This window comes from Mytilus galloprovincialis, chromosome 7 (assembly GCF_965363235.1).
Source record: "Mytilus galloprovincialis chromosome 7, xbMytGall1.hap1.1, whole genome shotgun sequence".
In the NCBI taxonomy this organism is placed as follows: Eukaryota; Metazoa; Mollusca; class Bivalvia; order Mytilida; family Mytilidae; genus Mytilus; species Mytilus galloprovincialis.
The window spans coordinates 73989342-74015463 of record NC_134844.1 but is presented as its reverse complement, the minus strand read 5'-3'; the positions used below and the strand labels follow the sequence as shown (position 1 = coordinate 74015463).

Below are 26122 nucleotides of genomic sequence, written 5' to 3'. Positions count from 1 at the left end.
ACATTTGACTGAAAGTGGCTCAATAAGTCGTATTCCTTACACTCTGAAGAGAGACAATGATATTACAGGACAAGACCTTGATCAGCAAGGGCAATTGTTTGTATGTGTTTCCAACAAAGAAGTAGGTTCCATTGTGCGAATAAACACGGTAACAGGATACAAGGAACCAGTATTAGAACATCTTGTAACTCCTAAGAATATAGCTTTCCATCCGACTAAGAATACTTTTCTAGTTATCACTGATCATGGAAAGGAATGTTCCATCTATGAAGTCACAAAGTAACACGAATTTTAAACTTTTTGTTCCGGTAAAGAACCGTCGGTTGCGATGCCGTGACTTTTTTTTTAAAGCTTACTATAATGTATAGGTTTTGTTTATTGTAGAAGGCAGTACAGTGAATTGTAAGCAATTTAATTACTGAAATCTATTTCATTTGGACTCTAGCAGGAAGCATATAATTCTAAAACAAAACAGAACTAATAGCCATCAAATAGAACCATGTGTTCGTACTGACGTTCAAAAGTGGTATTATACTACAGGGACATAACTTTGTAAATGCAACTGAACGTTTTAATCACATTCTATATTGCTAAGGCAATATTAAGCTTCTCAATTTTCAAATGTGTTGATTGCCACACCGCTATTTATCCAATGGAACTTTAGTGATGAAGTAGGTGGTTCAAGTTTCTTGATTTTTTTTTTAATATTTTTGTCACATATAAATATGTTGTAAAATATTTATGAAAATCAAAAATTAAAATCACAAAAATACTGAACTCCGAGGTAAATTCAAACCGGAAAGTCCCTAATCAAATGGCAAAAAAATCAAAGGCTCAAACACGTGCACATCAAACGAATGGATAACAACTGTCATATTCATGACTTGGTACATGCATTTTCTAAAGTTGAAAATGGTGGATTGAACTTTGTTTTTTTTTAGCTAGCTTAACCTCTCACTTGTATGACAGTTGCATCAAATTCCATTATATTGACAACGTTGCATGAACAAAAAAAAGACACAAAATGTAAAAAAAAAGTCAATAATACAGCAGCCAACATTGTGCCATAATTATAAATACTAAGAAAATACAGAAACATGTAACAAAGAAGCCAAAAATGGCATACAGACCAAGCATATTAGTAAAAATTAAAGACATGAAAAGAGCAAAATTAATTTTAGTCGAGTACCACCTTAAGTTTGTCAAAGCAAGTTAGATGTAAATATTAGCTTATCAGCACATCCATGTTTGGTAGAAATGTTTCGACGAGCGACTCGAGCTGTGACAAAAGTAGAATGATTGAGAATAAAGATATACACCGATATAACAAAAAAGTCGAATCACAAAAATACTGTACTCCTACACAGCTACTTTTGCATAGGTACTATTTCTGTACGAAAAAATTGTAGTACTGGATATCTACTTTTAAAATTCAGTACTATTTTGTTACTCTAAAATGATTGTAATATTTAGGTACCTGTATTTTACAGTACTTTATTTGTACTAGAAATTTAGGTACTACAGATTTTTGGTTACTACCGTTACATTTTCAGCATTTTAAAAGTTTTTCTATTTCAAATCTCTTAAAGTTATGATTTTCAAACATGGAATATTGTATTATTTATGTACCAAAATATTTAGTACAAATCAAGTACTGTAAATTACAAGTACCTAAATATTACAATAGTTTTAAAGTAGTGAAATAGTACTAAATATTAAAAGTAAATGTCCAGTACTGCATTTCTTTAGTACAGAAATAGTACCTATGCAAAAGTAGCTGTGTAGGAAAATTAAAAGCGGAATATCCCTTATCAAATGGCAAAATCAAAAGCTCAAACACATCAAACAAATGGTTACAACTGTCATATTCTTGACTTGGTATCGACATTTTCTTCTGTAGAAAATGGTGGATTGAACCTTGTTTTATATCTAGCTAAGCTAAACCTCTCACTTGTATGACAGTCGCACCAAACTCCATTATATTGCCAACGATGCGTGAACAAAACATTTTAAACAAACAAAATTGTAAACCACCAACTAAATCCAAAAAAGCACTGACCTTTCGAATAGGTGTGTACATTATGTAGGTCTAAATACTGTTTGTTAACACTCAAATATATATACTTTTAATAAATTGAAACATAAAATAATCTCATAAAGAATACACTGGCATCGGTGCACATATTTCAATAGAGTCAATTTCGAAACTTTTAGATTTTAAATTGTGTTTCAAAATTCCATTTTTAAAAGTAATACAAGATCACTTAAATGTAGAAAAAGTGAGAACAATGTTTATTCAATACTAGTATCACAAAGTTTCATCTTATATTTGAAACTTGAAATGAAAATTAGCAGGAAAATCTGTTTTTTGTAACTTAAGAGTAAAATTTCGAAGATTTTTTGAAGCGAAATGTTGAAAAAGTAGTGTTACAGCAGTATTTGTTAGACTGCAACACAAATATATTATTCCTTCTATTATCGCAGAATATTCGATAGGTCCATATTTCTAAATATATTCCATGCACTTTCAAGATAGGAATTAGATTGTGTCTGTTCGTTGTCGGAAGAGAAAACAGAGTAGAAAGAACCGAGAAAGTTTGTTGGTTCTCCTCGTCCAGCACCATATCTTGGTCGTATTGCCTTCACTTTTGCTTTGAATCCTATACCAGATGTGCGCATGTCTGATATGAAAGTGAGGATCATAAGATTACCATCGGAAGTCAATGTTTTGTTTCGTAGACCTTCGCCGCAATATCTAAAAGAAAATGAAGCATAAATTCAGATAGACAATTATGACCTAGCTTTGTACTTAATTCAGTTTAGTTTGAAATGTCAAAAAGTTTATCTGAACGATATTGTAATATATTGTAATATGTATTAACATAGTTAAATAATAACACTCAATGCAACTGATCGAGAAGACACACATTTTTAATGAAACCGTTTAAAAAAAGTTGAATGTTATCTAAATAAAAGTGTGGTTGTATCTACCACGTTATGAAATATCAAGAATATGTGATACATAGAAATATGATACAAACGTTTTTTGTAAACATAGAATTTACACCTATATAATTAATTTGACTTACTTCTTTCCTGTATCTAATGCACTGTATGATTTTTGTACTAGAACATAGTCGTCTTGACAACCACTCGTTACAGCCAATCCAAACACTTCAAATGTTACTTCTATTCGCCTGTCTCGCCTTGTCTATAGAAAATATCATTCATTAAATTTCTGGAAGATTTATGATTCATATAGCAGAACTATGTGTTTCAAGAAGATAGCGAATTTATAAAAAAAAAATTGTGGCAAAATTATTTCAATTGCTTTTGATATTCAGGGAGATATTGGTTCACCCACTCGCTAGCAAAGCTCGAACTTTTAAACGTTGAACATTTATAGTTTTCTGCAAGGCGAGTAAAACTTGTATCTTACTTGGAGGTACTTATAATTCAAAATCACAATCTCCATATACAAGTTGTTTCGTGATTAATAACGTGATAACTGTAAGAGACCAGGATACAATCGAAAAATGCGCTCTGGTTTTCAATTATTCCAGAAAAAAAAATGTTAGGTACAAGCAAATGCTAAAAGATATGGAAGACTGGTATCGGCATTCTATCTTTAAATCTTTTACATTTCAATATGGTAATTTTTCATTTTCAACTTGACATTTCTCATTAAAATATGTCTAAGTTCAAGATTCTCAGTTTGGAACCGAGAAAAGTCAGCTTGGTGCTGAAAAATGTAAATTCCCCCTTAAGCTTCTTTTAATTAATTTATATTTACATTGTGTCATAGATCAAATTTATTTGTTCAGTTTATGTTCATTTGCTTTTGTTTTTATGTCTTTTATTTGAGTTACGCCACTTCAATTGATATTTTATAGTGCGTCCTTTCTATGTTGGGATGTTACATTTATAAGATGTCAGGTAAAGGTTAAGGTTTGTGCAGAATTGAAACGTTTAAACCCACTGCATTTTTTCCAATATGTCCTTAAGTAAGGAACCTGATGTTCAGTGGTTGTTGCTTGTTGGTGTGGTTCACAAGTGTCTCCGTTCTCGTTTTATATACAGATTAAACCATTGGTTTCACAGTTTAAATGGTTTTACACTAATCATTTTGGGGCCTTCTATAGCTTACTGTTCGGTCAGAGCCATGGTTACGTGTTAAAGGCCGTACTTTGCTCTTCAATGGTTTACATTTACAAATTGTAACTTGGATGGATGGTTGTTTCATTGGCACTGATACACCATCCTTATATCTATTTGAACTAAAAATGTCAGATTGGAAGTAAGAAGTGTTAACTTCTGTTCAAAGTAGGCAATATAATTCTTTATCAAGTAGCCACAGACTCAAAAGCTTGAAATGACAAAAAAAAAACAGAAAAAGTTAGGTGATTTACATTCATTTAACAACCCGGTCTACCTTAAAACATGTTTTTGCATTCTCCCTCTCAATGTGCATGTTATATATAAACGTTACAACTGTTCGTTTAAAAAAATACTCTATCAAGATCTAAAGCAAGAGTTGTTCACCTGTATAACATATTGACATTCCATGCTGTCTGTGTATTCATTGGGATATCCAGGGGAGGTAATATATTGTTCCTTGTTTCGGAGACGAAACCTGCCACCACAAGCTGTGTCTAAAATAAACAGGTAATATGAATTAAACGATCATTAACATATTTCAAAATGTTGGCTTATTTAAAACAATGAACCTGCACTTTATCATTTATCCGTTGTTGAAAAAAGCAATCAAATGCAAGTTTTTCGTTCTATACTCTTTTTGTTAATACGATCGAAGAAAAGGACGCATTTGTTATATCACACTGAATGTATAAGCATGGAGCAAACTTCAGTCAGAACAGGACGGTCTATTCTGACAATCAGTCATTTCAAAGCAACGGTCCAAGTCACTGACGTGACAATAAAAATGTCCATTTGAAGTTTTTTGGTTGAACGCTGGGATTCTTCTTCCATTTATTCCTAAATATTTGACACTGGACTTCAACCTCAAATACGTTTACATTCAACAACTCTTGAGTATATAAACATCGAACTTATTTGTTATTATACTTTAAAATTGCTTTTTTTTTACTATCTATTTCCGTACCAAAATTCTTCATGCAGATAAATCCTCTGTTAGAATTCTTCGAACAAGGTCCTATTGACAGGAACTGACCGTCAGTGGATCCACAAGTATCTCCTTCCTCTGTACCGAGATCGTGAATTGACCTAAAATGGAGACGAAATATATTTTTAAACATCACCAACCGAAAAAAATACAAATAAATGACAGAACGTCACAAATGAGTAAATTAGCCATATTAATAATAAAACAACAGTAGTAAGTGATAGGGTTTTTTTTTTGTTTTTTTTGTTATTTTCGTATTAGATGGATGCATATCTAAGGGAGCTACCATTTGATTTTTATGGGGTGGGGGGGAGGAAAAATTTTGTCCTGCTTTTTTTTTAGTTGTAATCTCTGTCCTGCCTTTTTATTTTTTACTCTTTTCGGTCCTGCCTTTGTTTACTAGTTTATCCTTACTTTTTTTTACCAAGTTGCTCATCCTGCCTTTTTTTTTACTCACAACTCCTGTCCTGCCTATTTTTTTCAAATTTCATCCTAGCCCCGATAAAAATCAAATGGTAGCTCCCTAAACAAAAAAAAAAACAAAAATCTTACGAGCAAATGATATAACGGACTTGTTCATTATAACTTGTTCATAAGATATACACTCATTTTCCGAGAGAAATATGTGTTATAATTGATGATGTATACCATTTTGTTCTTGTTTGTCCGGATCATAGATTAGAGAACTATGTATTTACTTCAAGCGTCAGTCTAGAATGTCTCTTGAGTGTAAAACTATATAAATATATAAAACCAAAACATGCATATACATATATATATATATATATATATATATATATATATATATATATATATATATATATATATATATATATATATATATATATATATATTATGTATCATATAGATTCATAAATTTACATAGTATGCTTAAGTTTTGGTACAAAGATGATTCATTCATTAAAAAGACTAACATATCATTCTATCATAATAGGTACTTACATTAGGGAATCATTGTATGCTTGCCCATCAAGCCATTGGTAATAGGGTAGACTGTTTAACCATTCGCTAGCAGTACGCCTGACTCCTAACCAGATACTTTGGGTGTCGCCAGTAAACTTCATTTCTTCAAGCGTATTCACAACCCAGTCCTACAGAATATGCTTAATATAAAATATGTTTGATTTTTTTTTAATTTTACATTATTTTATTTGCTTTTTTTAGACTATCATCTATATAATTCGTATTATAGTTTTATTTTAGGTGTGTTGTTTTACAGTCTCAGATTCAATATGGAAAGGAGTAGGTCCGGTAAGGGTTCATCTGATGAAAGATTTTTTTACCCTTTTTAAACACATTAGTGTCTGTTTCAGTCGATTCAATAAGTTTAAATGAGAAAGATTTGAACTGATTTAGTCATTTCAGACGTTCAGATTCAAGCTTCGATATGTAAAATCTTTCAAATATGCCATACTATGTCCCTTTTCAGACAGTTTTTGTCAAAAATGAAAGTGGCCGCATCCGTGTTCGCTCTCAATATTTATATATGTTATGTATTATCATCAAATAAAACTTACGTTTAAATATTAAGAATGAACACAAATGCGGCCACTTCCATTTAAGACGAAAACCGTCTAGAATTTAACTCAAATTTGCGAATATTTCAGTAATTTAGCATGATTTAATGATGCTAGTACCCGACTATGTGTGCATTGTTTTGTCAAACAAATTCCATATTTATGTAGCAGAAGTGTTCCTCTTTCCAATAAATAGCTAAAAATGTAATTTTAACAATTTTGGGAACAAAAAGGGGACTTACTGGACCTATTCCTGTAAGATAACCACATGTTAACTTATCAACAGTGGTTGATGTGATACTTGAACAGAAATATTTGTGTTTGTTTTTTTAGAACTCTGGAATACTGTTTTGTGTCGCAAATTGGGAATTTAAATGAAGATAAAATGAAATTGCAAAATAGCAAAAAAAAAAATAATAATCGGTAAATACAAGCTAAGCAAATATTCGTTAGACAGCCACACCATCTGCAAGCTAGAGCAACATTACAATAACTCATTTAAAGATCTATAAGCGATTGGAGTCGATGGAAAGTTCCACCCAATCATATATATCATTTTTTTAGGATAGGAGTATAAAATTATATTGTTTTGTACCAAGAACGTGTCATTTTACTGTAGAAATTATTTCAGTTTGACTCTATCGAATTTAATAACTCACCTTTTCGACTCCGGTTTCAAATGTGACATGAGTTGCTCTCTGATTCGTACAGAAATTTAAAGCTGCGTCGTATGTGATGTAAATATTTGGATAAAGTCTGTAACAACGACCATTGGCAAATACCCACCCTCCAGGACATTTCCAGGTTATTACTGAAAATAAAAATATCGCTTGGTTCTATATACAGTATTTGAAATATGAACTAATTGATCTTTTTGTACTGTGAACCATTTGGTTGTCGAGACTTGTCGAGTAGAAAAAAATGTCGCGAATATAAATCGTCGCAAAAATGTTCAAGTTTGATTTTCTCACCAACAACGATACATTTTGTAATGCCACTGCAATACTTATTTAGTATATATAAAATCTAGAAAAAGGAATCGTCGCAATATCATCCTTATAAGGTTCAACGGAAAAAAAGTACACGAAAATAAGTTGGTTTACAAAACTGTGGCATGTTGATGTGATCGTCAAAGTAACTCACATTTTGTAAGTCTATAATTATACTTACTTCTTTGGTATCCAGGTATTGGGGCTTCACAGTGGTAGCCTATAAAACCATCCGGACATATACACTTGCACGTGCTGCCACCTATATAGCCTCCGTTCAGGCATCGCTTTGATTTATCGCATTGCTCTAAAATACATATTTAAATAATGTATTATATTTGTACACAGTACGATGAACCAATGTTTAAATAAAAATGTTGTGAAAGAAATACAATTTAATGCAAATTTTGGAGAAAAGAAACCAATAACGATTTAGTAAATCAATAAAGCTGTGAATTTCTATTTCTCTAACTTATTTAAGATTGTATTGTTTTGATAAACGAAATCTTATTGTAAATGATAATAAAATGCATTGCCGAGCGCAGCCCGATACGACAGCAAATGTCAAACCCTGAACAGCTAGGGAAAGTTTGGACACACTATTCAAGCTTGATACTGTCTGAATTTGGATTGTGATTTAATTTTTGATATACTATAGGTTATTGACACAAAATAAATGTGGTTAAAGATCTTAGAGATTTTAAATGGGACTTTTGATACCTAATTAAATATCCGCCAAATCTAACAACATAATAAATGTATGTAGCTATTGAGTTGTATTTCTTTAACTTATTCAAAAATTTGTTGTTTTGAAAAACGATATATTTTTTCTAATTGATGAAAAAAATATATAATACTATATATATGCTGAAGAGAAATACTTTTAAAAAACTAACAAATAACCAATATATCAAATTTACAACACACTTTTCGTGCATTTTTTCCACCTTAAATTTTTAAGATTCTAAACACGAACAAAACGTTATTTTAGTGTGGTTCTCTCCCTTTTCTTTCATTTAACATTGCTACGAAGTCGTAAAAGTCAAACAGATAACGGACAGACGAACCAGTCAATATTTCTAACTTACCGTTACATCTATAAGCTCTGTTTACCCACATTGCATCATAAAAGCTGATTTTTGTTGCTCGACCAATGACAGATTGATATGCCGGGTCTTTAGTCTCCAAAACCGCTTGTCCGTTATTTGACCAAGACTGAAACAAAAGGATGATTTTTTGTTAAGTTTGTCGTCCACTTTAACATTATGTATATGTTACAGTAAATAGGTGAAATTAGGAATTACATGTAATTACTAAAATTTAGGAATTACAGGTAATTCCCGATGCACTTAGTTAATACAAGTAATTCCTTAAACGGCCCAGTTATTATCAGTAATTACTAATTTTAAAATGAATTTTTACACCTATTTACTGACTGCTAAAACAATGTTGTATTATGGTTAGATGATCAAAAGTTATGGTAATACTAACTAGAAGATCAGTTAGTACTCTTAAAATTTTGAATGGTTGATTTGTATGAAAAAATCTATTGAATAAATATGGACTTTCAAATATTCGGTTAAATCAGAGTAACTTTAGTTTTAATCCAAAATGGTTAAAGTTGACCATTATACAGATATTTTTTGACCAATTTCAGCAGATATGGAAATCAGAAATGGAAAATTCTCCCAAAGCATTATGTTTTAACTTTTTAAAGAAAACTTTGAATTTGAAGAATATTTAGACTTATTACCTTATAAGATAAAGTTATGTCATTAGCTTCTAGATATATATTGTTTAATCATTAATAAAAATGATATAGTGAAATTAGAATTCACTGTTAGCAGCCAATCTGGTTCTATTTTGTTAAATTAGCTGAGAAACAAGGTTGATGAGTTGTGCACTTGCGAGTGAATATTTGGACCTCATTGAATACCTTCAATTCAACCCCTAGCTGGAGATGGGTTATTGATGTATTAAGCTATTAAAATTGTAAGGGTTTTGCAGAACAAATAGTCTCGCCTTCTTTTGCTGTTAATCGCAGGCTCAACAAAAATGAGGAAAAAATATTAAAATTTTCCTCTAGATACTATCTTTTGACTAGTACTGTAAGAAGCTCCTGTCAAAATTGGGTAAAAATACAGGATGGTTTATAAATTCTAATGTTTTAAAAACTTTAACTGCAGAGTGTATGTAATGTTAACTGGGGAAAAACTAGTCCTTTTATAAGTAATATACGAAAAAAAGGATTTTTTTTCAAACTTTACTTTTGGATATTATCTTATGATCATAAGCATTAAGCTTCTGTCCAAGTTTGGTAGAAATCCAGGATATTTGGAGAAAATGATTTTAAAGTTTTAAACCACAGTGCACGATGGAGATTTTAGTTTAACAAAATTATGAAAATCAATTTTGAATTGATATCATTGTCTTGCATGCATATATTTACGGAGTTTCAAAACCTATAAAACCACCATTTTCCAGTTTCAATTCATAAAACACTAAAGAGTATGCACTTTTGATGTGTCTTATATTCCAGCATCCCTAAGTAAGCTCCCTTAAAATACCCTACCCTTTACTTTTTTATTTGGTATCTTGAATTATGTTTTTAATTTTAAAACAAAAACATCAAGTTAGTAAATAGCTATAAAAATGACATTAAAAATCAGTGATTACCAGTAATCACTGAAAAAACTAGTAAATACATGTATTTACTAAATTGGCTAGTAATTACAGGTATTTACTGAAATGTTTAGTAATTACATGTAATTCCTAATTTCACCTATTTACTGTAACATATATATATATACCATGCATTTCCTTTAGTACACAGAGGCGGATCTAGACATTTTCATAAGTGGGACCCCACTGACTGCCTTAGAGGGCCCCGCTCTGGTCATGCTTAAATGATTCCCTATATAATCAACCAAATGTTTCCCAGAAAAGGGGGGCCCGGGCCCTCTGCTCCCCTAAATCTTCCTCTGGTACATACAAAAGTGTAATATGAATCGACAACAACACTGCATAATACAACAGATCACATCAAATAGTAACACACGATTTCTACGAGAGAAAAAAAACCTTACAAACAGAGATAATCGAAAAACGAACAACGCACTAACTAAATATTTCTTGGTATATAGGTAAAACATGAGGTGAGGTAAGGGAGCTACCATTTGATTTATTTATGGGGGTGAATATCAAGTGTTTTCTCCTAACATAATTGTTGGGTTGATTTGTTAGTTGATGGTTAACGTCTACCGGAAAAAAATACTGTAACAGGCATTTTTTATATGTTAAGTATTTAATTTTGGATGTAACGTACGCTTCTTCTTATTGGCTGACAGTGTTTTGTATATCAGCTCATAGACATAATTTGTTCATGTTACCGTGACGTCATCAACGTTTTTTCATGATTAACTCCGGTTTTAGATGTAATTTAGAATTAAATTATAAGGAATGACTATCATATTCTTTTTCCGACGCGGGTATGCGTGCACCCCATTTTTGATGTTATTTCTTCATAGACAGAAAAAGTATTACAGTTATTCCTTAAATGTTACGCGATTTGAACTCGTATTGTACAAGTCTAAAATTCTTTCAATTATCCTTTTTTCTATAAACTCTATAATCACCCTAATCTGATCAATTTTATAAATCTCACTACAAGCCATTTGCAATACCTAATTGCACAGAATTTCGTAAGATAGACTAGAACTCGAAAAAATGGTTTCATCCTGTGCACGAGACAAGCACGATGTACCACCAGACCCAGTAGTCGGTGCATTGTGGCGAGACACAAAAACTGATTGGTCAATTACGATATAAGAATTCGTGAAAAAACCTGAGAAGGAAGTACATGTATACTAGATAGCATAGTTTTATTTGTCGATCAGAGGCTATAAAATATGGTAATTTTAATGAATTATGTATGGTTAGCTTCCACGTAAAGGCCAATATAACCTCACTGACCTAATGTAGGTCACTGAACATGAATTATTTTACATTATTTCAAATGCAGATTTGTGACATTAAAACGCATTGACGAATATAATCACGATAATTGAATCTGATTACATTGTATATTTATTTTTATGTTATTTCGAACTTTTTGGATGCTTTTGAAGTAATGTATAGCACCCAAAAAGTTCGAAGTAATGTATATCATTATAGAAATTTGCCGTCATAGAGTACAAACAATTATTAATTTATGGTATGTAAAAATATATTTCTGATAAATTTTGAGTTTTAGATCAAAGATTCCGATCACTATTTCCAAATTATCTCATGAATTATAATATGTATTTATAATAATAACATTACTTTCTGAATGTATTTCATTCACAGATAAGTCATGTTTATAAACTTTTGTTACAGTTTATATATTTTTTAGTTAAATACAAAAGTTCGTTCTAGAAAAAAAAACAAGGGTGAATTCATGGGTACATGGGGACAAGACATTTTTGTGAGTCCTCCCCCTTTATACCAAAATCCGATATATTTTTTTGGCTTAGCCTATTAATTTCAATTATTTTTGCTATTTACTATCAAATCCAAGTGTATCATCCCTAGCGGTCACCTATACACTATATTTTGCTTTTCAATTCATGGACCAAAAAATGCCTTATCCTAGTTACTTTCCCCCTTCTACATTTATGACCTGATATATTGTTTTTGTTTTAACCATTTTTCTGCGTAGAGGTTGCAGTGTTGTTTCATTAACATAGCATTTACAATTTGATTTGGAATTGACAAAGGACACTATAAACAATTGAGGTAATACCACCGTTGCCATAAACAGACCGATGTATAATAAGTTAACAACCAATCTCCTACCCAAAATCATAATTTAATAAACATTGGTTTGTTCTTAAACGTATAATACCCAAAAAGGAAGTACCTTCTTCCAAAATTAGTAAGTTCAAAGACAAGTGTTAAAATTACGTTCAAATTAAGACAGGATAGTTTCCAAAAGTAGAGAACGAAAATGTGTTTGCCGGGGGACATAGTATCAACCAGGAGTATATATTCAAAACATAGCAAAGGGAACAGTAAGAAAAGGAACATACTTTTGGTTTATAATGCATGACGCTGGCATAGTCATACACCGTCCCGAATAAATCATACGGGGTTCCCCGCATCACTGTGGTATCAAACTGTGCGAAGGAAGCCATGTTGATATTATCATAGTGGACTATGACGTAACCATCTCTATCTGCTCGGCGCTGTGTATGGACGTGACCAATAGCATGACCAATTTCATGGACTATAGAAACTGTCTGAAAAAATACACATTACATTTCAGTTTAATAAACAAGTCTCAAGACTACAAATAAAACATACATTCAGTTGTTGTTGGTTATTATATCTGTCATACTAGGTTTACGTAAATGTTATTGTTTGAATTTGCACCACAAGACTACACATTTAAAGCATACATTCAGTTGTTGTTTGTGGTCCATATCTCTCGTACTAGTTTTTCGTAAATTCTATTGTCTAAATTACAACGCTAGTTTAGTACTGAAATCAAGAAATTACTGTACACAGTTGATGTAAAGTAAATTCAGGTTTAAGCAAATTTTCATAAAGGAGTGAGTGGACATTGACTGACATTCTCCATGAAATAATCGACCAAATTTTCCAACAAAAAGTGTTTGGGGTCCCCGTTCCCCTGCTCCCCAATCCTCAGCTATTAATAAGCGTTTGGTTGCTACTTTAAAATTTAGGCACGTTAAAGTATGTTGAGCGAGATTGACTGAAATTACAGTAGATTGCTTATAAACCTGTGTTACACAATTTGTATATTGTCATGACGACCAAATTAACAGTTTTGAAGATACAATTACAGACTTACATCAAGACAACCAGGACTGATGCCAATGGTTTGTGGTTGTCTACTAGCAAGTCCATTCTTTGAGAAACATCTGAAAGTTTATCAACATCAATATGAAATTAACAGAAAATCAATTTTACTCAGTTAAGTCTCAAGACTTCATAATATATAAAAAACGCCAAGTAGTGCTTTATGTTTAAGTTGTAATTGAGTTTGAGTAACTGTGAGAACTGTTAGATGATGGCCGGTCTTGTTGGGATGTACAAGTACAAGTACACGACTACGTCCACTCTGTGTTTTGTTAGATGTAAAAAAAAAACTATCATGTATTTCTATTTTAATCCGTATAGTTAAGCCCTCTTCAACTGATTTTTATAGTTTGTTCTTATGTTGAACTGTTATACCGCTGTCCGAGGTTAGGGGGGGGGGGGGTTGAGATCCTGCTGACATGTTTTACCCCGTCAGCTTCTGTATGTATGTGCCTGTAACAAGTCAGGTGCCTGTAATTCAGTGGTTGTCGTTTGTTGTTGTGTTACATATTAGTTTTCATTCATCTCTTTGTACATTAAATGATTGGCTGTTAGTTTTCTCGTTTGAATCGTTAGGGAGCTACCATTTGATTTTTAGGGGGAGGGCTAGGATGAAAAATTAATTTTGTCCTGCATTGTTTTTAGGTGTAATCTCTGTCCTGCCTTTTTATTTTTCACTCTGTTCGGTCCTGCCTTTTTTTTTTTTAGTTGTCACTGACTTTTTTTCACCTAAATTGTCGTCCTGACTTTTTTTTGCAAGTGTCTCATCCTGCCTTTTTTTTTACTCAAAATCTCCTGTCCGGCCTATTGTTTTCAAATTTCATCCTAGCCCCCCCCCCCCCCCCTCCTAAAAATCAAATGGTAGCTCCCTTAAACATTTGTTTATTTCGGGGCCTTTTATAGCTGACTATGCGGTATGGGTTTTGCTCATTGTTGTCGGCCATACAGTGACATAATACATGTAGTTGTTAATTTCTGTGTCATTTGGTCTCTTGTGAAGAGGTGTCTAATTGGCAATCATACCACATCTTTATATATATATATATTAACAGTACTTACGTTGAACCTAGATAAAATTCAACATATCGTTTGGCGCCCATTTGTTTTCGTAATTCTTCCGTATATGGTACAAACTGAATACACGTGACCTCCTCCCACCTGTTCATAGCAACCCGTATCTTTTTCTGTTGCTCTTCAGCTAGTTGCAAGACATAATAATTTAAACATGTACATAAAGTTGTGCAAAAGAAATAAAACATGAGTTAAGATAAAAAATACATTTAGGAAGGCCGTACGGTGTCCCATAGTTTTTCTTTAACCTCTACGTCATTTAGACTCCGTTGGAGGGTTGTCTCATTGGACGCCATCACGAATTGGTTGAGGTTTCGGTGGCCGATTGGTCTGTGTTGCTCACCTACTGTACCATTTGCTTGTCTACACCGAGGTTGTGAGTTCGAACCCCCCGCATAGCAGGCCGCCGAGTGAGGGACATTCAATACTGATAATAATGAATAGGATGGCTAGTTTTCCTTCTAAAAGATCAGTGGTTTTCTCTGGGTGGTTTGGTTTCAGCCATCCTCCACCAATTGTAAGTTGCCAGGATAAAGGCCAAGAGTGTTGAAAGTGGTTTTTTACACACTAACAATCAAAAAATCAACAAGTTGTTTGGACAATATGTAATAATTAAGATCAATGATACGGAAGCATATTAGCGCCACACATTTTTTTTTTATTTTTCTTCCTATGTTTGCGTTATAACGCAAACCTTTGCGTTATAACGCAAACCTTTGCGTTAAACGCAAACCTTTGCGATATAACGCAAACCTTTGCGTTATAACGCAAACCTTTTGCGGTATAATGCAAACCTTTGCGTTATAACGCAAACCTTTGCGTTTAACGCAAAACCTTTGCGATATAACGCAAACATTTGCGTTTAACGCAAATATCTTGATTTCAATTATTCATTAAGTTTTGTATATATGTCCGTCTGTCATGCATTTCGGATGTGATTTACTAGTAGATAAAAAAAGAAACATACATAAAAGGCCAAATCATTATAATAAATATGCATAGGAATAATGGAATAATTGAAGTGCAATTATACATAAATTAAGACTGATTTGTGCATCAGAAAAGTATATAATTTAACAAGAAAATAGATATAGTTTAGTATATAGTCATATTAGAATTGAAAGATCAAAAATAATGTCATACAATTGTAAAACCAACCTCCAAGTCAAATAGACAAAATGATCTTTCTGCTTTAAAATGAATTATTAATAAGGAAACATTTTTTTTAAATCTCAGAATATGATCAAGATTCTTTGATAGAAAGTCATTGAATTTTCATTTCAATATAATGAAGTATTATTAATATGCTTGGGTAGCAATTTGAATAGAGAGAACATAATTTTATTAATAAAACATCTTCATTATATACATTTATTGCCAAAGGGTAGCTTGTTTGAATCCAACCTACTTTACACAGTTCTCAAACGAGAGCTTACTTTGGAAGTATATTTATATTCGGTTATAGCTATATTACCAGGGTTGATTTTTTTCTTAGGTATAACCTCAATTTACTCAATTTTCTTTGTAATATATATATATACTAGTAGAAACATGGATATCGTTGTTGGGGACCTTTATAGTTTGTTGTTCAGTGTGAGCCAATGCTCCGTGTTGAAGACCGTAATTCGGCCTATGATGGTTTACTTTTACGAATAGTTACTTAGATGGAGAGTTTTCTTATTGGCACTCATACCACATCTTCTTATATTATTTTGCTCATTATTAGTCAATGATATGATCTAATTATTCAAGCATTTTACTTTGCAATTACTACAAAGGTGATAAATTTTAATATATACAGCCTCCTCCATTAATAACTACGGTTTCCTTTGGATCTTGAATAAGAAATAAGATAAAACAAATGTTTGCGTTACAACGCAAATGTTTGCGTTATAACGCAAAAGGTTTGCGTTAAACGCAAAAGGTTTGCGTTACAACGCAAATGTTTGCGTTATAACGCAAAGGTTTGCGTTGTAACGCAAACATAGGAAGAAAAATAAACTAGAGGCTCTCAAGAGCATGTGTCGCTCACCTCTTACTGTATTTACTGATGTTGGCCATCTTGGTTGGCAGACAGGGTCATTAGACACTTTTTTAAAATAGATACCCTAGTAATGATTGTGGCCAAGTTTGGTTAAATTTGGCCCATAGTTTTAGAAAAGAAGGTTTATGTACAAGTTACAAAAATGATGAAAAGTTGTTCAATATTGACTATAAAAGACAATAACTCCTTAAGGAGTTCTCTGACAATTTTGGTTATGTTGACTTATTTGTAGATCTTACTTTGCTGAACATTATTGCTTTTTACAGTTTATCTCTATCTATAATAGTATTCAAGATAATAACCAAAAACTGCAAAATTTCCTTAAAATTACTAATTCAGGGGCAGCAACCCAACAACCAGTTGTCTGATCCATCTGAAAATTTTAGGGCAGATAGATCTTGACCTGATAAACAATTAAATCCTGTCAGATTTGCTCTAAATGCTTTGGTTTTTGAGTTATAAGCCAAAAACTGCATTTTACCCCTATGTTCTATTTTTAGCCTTGGCGGCCATCTTGGTTGAATGGCCGGGTCACCGGACACATTTTTTAACTAGATACCCCAAAGATGATTGTTGCCAAGTTTGGTTAAATTTGGCACAGTAGTTTCAGAGGAGAAGATTTTTGTAAAAGATTACTAAGATTTACGAAAAATGGTTAAAAATTGACTATAAAGGGCAATAACTCCTAAAGGGGTCAACTGCCCATTTCAGTCATGTTGACTTATTTGTAAATCTTACTTTGCTGAACATTATTGCTGTTTGCAGTTTATCTCTATCTATAATAATATTCAAGATAATAACCAACTAGAGGCTCTCAAGAGCCTGTGTCGCTCACCTTGGTCTATGTGCATATCAAACAATGGACACAGATAAATTTATGACAAAATTGTGTTTTGGTGATCATGTTGTGTTCGTAGATCTTACTTTACTGGACATTCTTCTTGCTACAATTGTCTCTATCTATAATGAACTTGGCCAAGTAATTACAGTGGAAAATATATTCTAAAAATTTACAAACATTTACAAAAATTTATGTGAAAACTGTTAAAAAATGACTATAAAGGGCAATAACTCCTTAAGGGGTAAACTGACAATTTAGGTCATGTTGACCTATTTGTAGATCTTACTTTGTTGAACATTATTGCTGTTTACATTTTATCTCTATCTATTATAATATTCAAGATAATAACCAAAAACTGCAAAATTTCCTTAAAATTACTAATTCTGGGGCAGTAACCCAACAGCAGGTTGTCTGTTTTGTCTGAAAATTTCAGGGCAGATAGATCTTGACCTGATACATATTATTCATGTCAGATTTGCTCTAAATGCTTTTGTTTCAGAGATATAAGCCAAAATCTACATTTCGCCCCTATATACTATTTTAGCCATGGCGGCCATCTTGGTTGGTTGGCATGGTCACGCCACACATGTTTAGCACAAAATACTTAAATGATGATTGTGGCCAAGTTTGGTTAAATTTGGCCCAGTAGTTTCAGAGGAGAAGATTTTTTAAAAGAATACTAAAATTTTAGAAAAATGGTTAAAAATTGACTATAAAGGGCAATAACTCCTTAATGGGTCAACTGACAATTTTGGTCATGTGGCCCTATTTGTAGATCTTACTTTGCTGAACATTATTGCTGTTTACAGTTTATCTCTATCTATAATAATATTCAAGATAATAAGCAAAAACTGCAAAATTTCCTTAAAATTACCAATTCAGGGGCAGCAACACATTTGTAGATCTTACTTTGTTGAACATTATTGCTGTTTACAGTTTATCTCTATCTATTTGGGCCAGGTGAGCTAAAACAGCAAAATTTCCTTAAAATTACCAATTCAGGGGCAGCAACCCATTAAAAGGTTGTCCGATTCATCTGAAAATTCCAGGGCAGATAGATCTTGACCTGATAATCAATTTTACCCCATGTCAGATTTGCTCTAAATGCTTTGGTTTTTGAGTTATAAGCCAAAAACTGCATTTTAGCCGTGGCGGCCATCTTGATTTGATGGCCACGTCATCGGACACATTTTTTAAACTAGATACCCCAAGGATGATTGTGGCCAAGTTTGGTTAAATTTGGCTTAGTAGTTTCAGAGGAGTAGATTTTTGTAAAAGTTTACGGACGACGGACGCCGGACGACGGACGCCGGACGACGGACGCCAAGTGATGAGAAAAGCTCACTTGACCTTTCAGGTCAGGTGAGCTAAAAAAAAATGTGTGGCGCTAATACGCTTCCGTACAATGACATCTTCATATTATCATCTATTTCTCAATCTTGAAATCGTCAAATTTGTATTTAACATGACCAGCATCACATGTGCCACAAGTGAAGCAGGATCTGATGACCGTTCCGGAACACCTGTAATCACTTCCAAGTGGTGCGAGTTGAACATTCTAAAGTTTTGTATGTAGAGTTTGGTGAAATCTTTTTTGTCTTTCCAGGTGATATATCGGGGGGGGGACATAACACTCGCAATTTCCTTCATCACCAGTCAACAAGTCTATTTGACCATTATTGAAGCTTTGATGGGGTCAATGCCTTCTGGGAATTTTTTCCGCCAGTTTTATGCTTGCTATGTGTAATTTTATATAGTGAGAACAACTTTGAAGTATTTGATATCGAATTATTGGATAGATCTCAGAAAAATGTGAATAATTCACATTTGATTAACGTCAAGTGGACACTATTTCATGCATTTAAAACTAGACAATCATTTCGTTCCTGGTGGATAGTTTTCTCAGTGGCAATCATTCTACATTAAGGAAAGCCTCAGTTGTCATCTATATATATTCTTTGTGTATGTCGACCTTGTGTGGTTTTAGAGAAATGTATTAAATTTTAAAACATACCAGAAAGGCAATGACTGCCACAAGGATGATTACGTTATTATGTTTATAACTAGCTTCAATCTTAGTTTCAAAGTCAAAAAGCGCCAATAAACTTTTGTTTCAAAGAGAAATTTAGATAATATGCTTGGCATAAAGATAATTCCAGAATCAATGTTTATTTCACAAGTAATAGCATGTAAAACTACAATTTAATACTACATGTTGGTATACATTAAGTAATTCTGTCTTATCTATGAGTATAAAATTGGTCGTTTATATTCATTATTAAAATTCTAATGATTTATACAGTTCGCCAACTTCTTTTTTGATGTTATATAAATATTCTATTGAACATTTGTATTTGGAAAGTCTTCAGATGTAATGCTAATCGGAGTCGCTTTTATATCTTTATTGAAATTACTGTAGCTGTAATTTTCTTTGTTTGATGAAAAATATCTATGTTCTGCTACATGCATATGTCTTTGAAAGTTGAGATAAATGAATTTTCACATGCAATCTGATCATGTCGAAATGAAACTGAGTCCTATTTTATCCTAAGTTAAAGAGTTCACAAATTATAAGAAATAAGACCCCCCCCCCACTCCTAAAAAAATAAGTGTAAAAAGAAGTAAGAGCAAAGACTTGCTCGGATAATTATTCATTCATTGTGACTATATTTTTTTGCAGCAGCCCAACAAGCTTAATCTACAGAAGTTACTCACTATATTGAGAGGCAGGTATGGTGTACGGAATTATCCCATCAGGCCATAGTGTTATTGTGGTTTCCCGTCTTACACGTCGTACATGTGTATTACTGTACACCTGTAAAAAAGATAATTTCGAATCAAAATTACAATTTTACTATGAGAATATTTGTTTTATTTTATGGAGTCGAAGATCAACTGATGTTTTTTTCTTTAACAAGCACCTTAAATAAATAAATCATTCCCTTTTCTGGAGATATAGAACTCTACATATACAATACCAAAAACATTCTTTTGGAAATCATTTCTTATATGTGTACTGGAGATGGAACATGGGAGCTACACGACAGGTGCCGAACGTAGAGCAGGATCTGTCTACCCTTTCGGAGCACATGAGATCACCCCCAGTGTTTGAGCTTAGTCTTCGTTTTTATACGACCGCAAAAATTTTAATTTTTCGTCGTATATTGCTATCACGTTGGCGTATTCGTCGTTTAGGGGCCAAAAAGGGCCCAAATAAGCATTTTCTTGGTTTTCGCACTATAACTTTAGTTTAAGTAAATAGAAATATATGAAATTTTGACACAAGGTTTATGACCACTAAAGAAAGGTTGGGATTGATTTTGGGAGTTCGAGTTCAAACAGTTTAGGAATTAGGGGCCAAAAAAGGGCCCAATTAAGCATTATTCTTGGTTTTCGCACAATAACTTTAGTATTAGTAAATAGAAATCAATGAAATTTTAACACAAAGTTTATGACCACAAAAGGAAGGTTGGGATTGATTTTGGGAGTTTTGGTCCAAACATTTTAGGAATTAGGGGCCAAAAAGGGCCCAAATAAGCATTTTCTTGGTTTTCGCACTATAACTTTAGTTTAAGTGAATAGAAATCTATGAAATTTTGACACAAGGTTTATAACCACTAAAGAAAGGTTGGGATTAATTTTGAGAGTTCGAGTTCAAACAGTTTAGGAATTAGGGGCCAAAAAAGGGCCCAATTAAGCATTATTCTTGGTTTTCGCACAATAACTTTAGTATTAGTAAATAGAAATCAATGAAATTTTGACACAGGGTGTATGACCAAAAAAAGGAAGGTTGGGATTGATTTTGGGAGTTGAGGTCTGAACAGTTTAGGAATTAGAGGCCAAAAAGGGGCCCAAGTAAGCATTATTCTTGTTTTTCGCACCATAACTTTAGTATAAGTAAATAGAAATCTATGAAATTTAAACACAAGGTTCATGACCACTAAAGGAAGGTTGGGTTTGATTTTGGGAGTTTTGGTCCCAACAGTTTAGGAATAAGGGTCCAAAAGGGTCCAAAATTGAACTTTGATTGATTTCATCAAAAATTGAAAAATTGGGGTTCTTTGATATGCCGAATCTAACTGTGTATGTAGATTCTTAATTTTTGGTCCCGTTTTCAAATTGGTCTACATTAAGGTCCAAAGGGTCCAAAATTAAACTTAGTTTGATTTTAACAAAAATTGAATCCTTGGGGTTCTTTGATATGCTGAATCTAAAAATGTACTTAGATTTTTGATTATTGGCCCAGTTTTCAAGTTGGTCCAAATCGGGGTCAACTTTGTTCGATTTCATCAAAAATTGAATAATTGGGGTTCTTTGATATGCCAAATCTAACTGTGTATGTAGATTCCTAATTTTTAGTCCTGTTTTCAAATTGGTCTACATTAAAGTCCAAAGGGTCCAAAGTTAAACTAAGTTTGATTTTAACAAAAATTGAATCCTTGGGGTTCTTTGATATGCTGAATCTAAAAATGTACATAGATTTTTCATTATTGGCCCAGTTTTCAAGTTGGTTGAAATCAGGATCCAAAATTATTATATCAAGTATTGTGCAATAGCAAGAAATTTTCTATTGCACAGTATTCAGCAATAGCAAGAAATCTTCAATTGCACAGTATTGTGCAATAGCAAGACATTTTCAATTGCTCAATATTGCGCAATAGCAAGAAATCTTCAATTGCACAGTATTGTGCAATAGCAAATATTTTCAATTGCACAGTATTGCGCAATAGCAAGAAATATCTAATTGCACAATATTGTGCAATAGCAAGAAATTTTCAATTGATTGGAGTTATCTTTCTTTGTCCAGAATAGTAGTTAAATCAACTTAAATCATTGTTTTATACAATATACAATGTATATTCACTTTTACTACCAACTGATAAATTAAAACAATCTTTACCATTCAGTGATAACAAGCACCTTTTGTTACATTTTAATATTTTATGATGTATTTAAATGAGTAGTTATTGTTGCAAACTCCATAAGAAATTTGAATTGAGATCAGTTTTGGAAAAAGGGAAAGGGGGATGTGAAAACAAAATGGGGGGGGGGGTTAAATTTTCCTCATTTCAGATTTCATAAATAAAAAGAAAATTTCTTCAAACATTTTTTTGAGAGGATTAATATTCAACAGCATAGTGAATTGCTCAAAGGCAAACACAATATTTTAAGTTCATTAGACCACATTCATTCTGTGTCCGAAACCTATGCTGTGTCAACTATTTAATCACAATCCAAATTAAGGGCTGAATCTAGCTTGAATGTTGTGTCCATACTTGCCCAAACCGTTCAGGGTTCAACCTCTGCGGTCGTATAAAGCTGCGCCCTGCGGAGCATCTGGTTCTATATTGTGTTTTGTTTGCTATTGTCCGTCTGTTTGTCTTTTTCTCTTTTAGTCATTGCGTTGTCAGTTTATTTTCGATTTACGAGTTTGAATGTCCCTCTTGTATCTTTCGCCCCATATTTGATACTGTATTATCATTTTTGTAGTGCTTGTACTGATAACCATTATTGATCATTTTTTGCTTAAAGTAAAATAAGAATTGAATTGAATTAATTTGCTGAGTATTACTCAAAGATTGAGTTGAATTAAGTGTAACAGTGCACAGTGTAACTTGCATGTAGTTATTTTGACAACAACTGTTTTATAGCAATAATATCTTAAAAATAGTGGAGATGCAGTATAAACATAATGTTCGGTGTCCCAACATTTATAGTTCTGCAGAAACTTGCAAATTTTATACATGTATACACTTTCAAACATTTATTATTTTTTTAAGTAAAGTAGTGATTTGCATGGTCCAGTTAATATAAGTATGTCTGAAGCTGTCAAATTTTCTTGTAAAGCTTGTAGACTTTTCTATAATTTTGAAATTATATGTCCCAAAATTAGTTCACTACACTGTATACATCTTTTTGAGATAGAGATGGTGCATTTTTTTATTTGAATTTGTTCTCAATCTCGGTCAATTTATCCACTGGCACTTGTTTCTGTCGATAGGGGTTTGCTATCGGCACTGATAAGAAAAAACACTCGTACGAGTGTGATTAGTAAACATCCATTGACAGAAACAATTCATTTGCCTTAGAACATAGAAGTTCAAAAAAAGTCGTAAGATAATTTAAAACATAATTTTATTCATGTAAAAGTGAAATCCTGTTTAAAATTATAACTACATGTAAATTGAATGCAAATCAAACAGTTACAAATTTAAGTGCCTGTTTACGTCTAGTTCCTTCAATTTCCTCTAGATTTAATAGGTGATGTTTAGGGAACGGCCAATACGGTAAAATAACTCCAAGAAGGGGGTTGGGGGGGGGGGGGGGGTTATGGTTTTTACCTAAAAATATTTTGATTTCCAATCTAATACAAATGAATATTGTGGTCAAGCAGAAGAATATCTTATAGTGTTAAATTTTGAAAACAAAAAAACAGTTTGATAAAAAGCGTCAAAAACTAAAAACAATGCTCTTTGTGCGAAATGTTTTATTCAAAGTAAATTACCCTACCCCCTTTTTTTAAAAGTCAAATGATTGGTCCCTTTATTGTCGCTTAGAAGTATTTGTAAACAAGGTACATCACATAACATGTACTTTGGTTACACTTTTTGTTAATTATACAAATATTGAAGTAGTTTTACGTTTTTGTTTGAAGTTGAAATTACTTTATCCTCTATAAACAAGTTGTTTTATGTGTTTAAAATTCGAAAATCATTTATACAAATTGCATCAGTTTAATAAATGCACTGAATGGAATGCATATTTACGATGTCATTTTGTAAACTAATTCTTATACTGTTACAGTCAATGTTGCTATTTGTGGTAGATACATGTACATGCATCCTGAAACTGAAACAAAAACTACTTCAATCTTCCGTTAAGAAAAGTTTAAAACTATTTTAATTGCAAATTCAAAGTACATTTTCTAAATAAAAAAAGCAAAGCGCTGTTTTATTACATTTAAATGATGTTCAAATGTGATGTAAGAAATTACATAGAGCTAATGAAATATATGTATATAAATTAATGCTTTTGTTAATCAAAAAGTTGAATCGAATACTTTTATTTTAATAAATAAGTCAAAATAACTTGGATTCGGATGTCCCTTTGATATCGTTCGCCTCTCTTTGACATGATGTGATATTCAGCATGGACTAAACAAATTTGCAATAAGCCCTTTTTAAACCAGAAAACCCCATAATCCTGAAATATGGTGGCTTGTTCCAAATTTAGCGCTTGTATGTAATGTACTATATTTTAAATATGCATGAAGATTAAACTTTCAAGACCTCCTCCCCCAAACAAAAGCAACAAAAAACCACCGCACCGAAGAGAAAATATGCGTTCTGTTTAATCTAAACCAATATAGATTTTTGTTTTATAGGTTCTTAAACATGCAGAGAAAGTAATACTTTGCTAACAAGGAAAAAAAGGGGGAAGGGGTCTTTACGGATATATATCACATGTGATTGAGTATTTAGTTACAACCTGAATTGGCAAACGATTATTCCCTTAGGCCCTCTACCCCTCCCCCTTTTTCGTTAATCGGTCACTACATTCTTTTACTTTACAACTTTACTCATATATAGTCAAATTTGTCTGATATTGTTTTCTGATTATTCATTCATTTAAACTCGATATATTTTAAAACGTTTGTATCTATTAACTTCTTTAGTAAAAATATGCAAAAGGCATACGCTTCAAACGTAGCAAAGGTATTTCGAACACCTGTCGTGGCTCGAAAAAAACTTTAATGTAATTAAAAAAATAATCCTTGTCAAAAACACATGTTATAAGAAAGCTGATTTCATTTTTTATTTGAGAGTTCTGGGGCGGGGGTTAGGGGGTAGGGCACGAGGATTTTAAGCGGATTGACTATCATAGTCATTTTCATCTGTCACATGCCTGTTTATTTTCTTCAACAAAAATAAATTCGAAATTTTGTTCACAACTGTTTTCTGCATTTTGGGTTGCAGAATATTCATGCACTGTTAATCAATTTCAACTCTCACCTGGCAGAGCGAAATTGAGTTTAAAATCTACCACCCCCTTTCCCCCGGACCCTCCAGATTTTGTTTGTGTTATGATTGATATTTGGAATATGTAAAATTATTGAAAAGTTCCCAAGTATTATTCTTTGGTCTTAGCAATATTCTGTCGGTTTCAGAAACCTACAAATGTTTAATCCTGTGAGTGAAACATATAAAGGGGAAAACTGACCACACCTCTTTGCATTCGCCTGGTTTCTCCCTGTATGCTTTATATTTGAATACTTGTAAATAAGGCTGAGATATTTACATGTATTTACTATTATCTTCATTAGGTCATGTACATGTTGTAACATAAAAGATAACTCTCAAATTTTAATTGTTACATAAAAATAAACACAAACATCATTCTAGATATAAAAAAAAAATATATATATAGCGAACCTGATCTTTTTGTAAGAAAAATGTATAAATTGCTTAATAAAACCTTACCTCAAATAGTAAAGAAAATATCACAAAAATTGACAATAAAAACTGAGAATTAGAGGCCATCTCCACATATACAGTATATATACGATAATCACTTTTGTTTATTTACTAAAATTGTATCTAAATCCGTTATCAAGGCGCATGTACAAAGTCTCAG

General features: G+C 32.4%; 1 protein-coding gene across 1 annotated transcript; it reads right to left on the bottom strand.

Moving 5' to 3' along the window:
* Positions 1-2110: 2110 nt before the first annotated feature.
* LOC143083638 (protein SpAN-like) lies at positions 2111-26122 on the bottom strand. Its single transcript, XM_076259915.1, has 13 exons — positions 25969-26122; positions 20204-20303; positions 14592-14730; positions 13525-13594; positions 12740-12949; positions 8759-8885; positions 7852-7977; positions 7341-7492; positions 6107-6255; positions 5123-5244; positions 4543-4652; positions 3090-3211; positions 2111-2755 (listed from the first exon to the last, which is right to left on the bottom strand). Exons 1-13 carry the CDS (start codon positions 26026-26028, stop codon positions 2476-2478), a joined length of 1767 nt encoding a protein of 588 aa, XP_076116030.1. The 5' UTR covers positions 26029-26122; the 3' UTR covers positions 2111-2475.

What these genes read in the sequence shown, in the direction of transcription:
- LOC143083638 (XM_076259915.1), bottom strand. Translation starts at nt 26,028, where the DNA reads ATGGCCTCTAATTCTCAGTTTTTATTGTCAATTTTTGTGATATTTTCT. An exon ending in CATACCTGCCTCTCAATATA is followed by an intron (nt 14,731 to 20,203) that starts GTGAGTAACTTC and finishes TCTTGCAACTAG; the next exon opens with CTGAAGAGCAACAGAAAAAG. An exon ending in AATACCTGGATACCAAAGAA is followed by an intron (nt 7,493 to 7,851) that starts GTAAGTATAATT and finishes TTTTATTTTCAG; the next exon opens with TAATAACCTGGAAATGTCCT.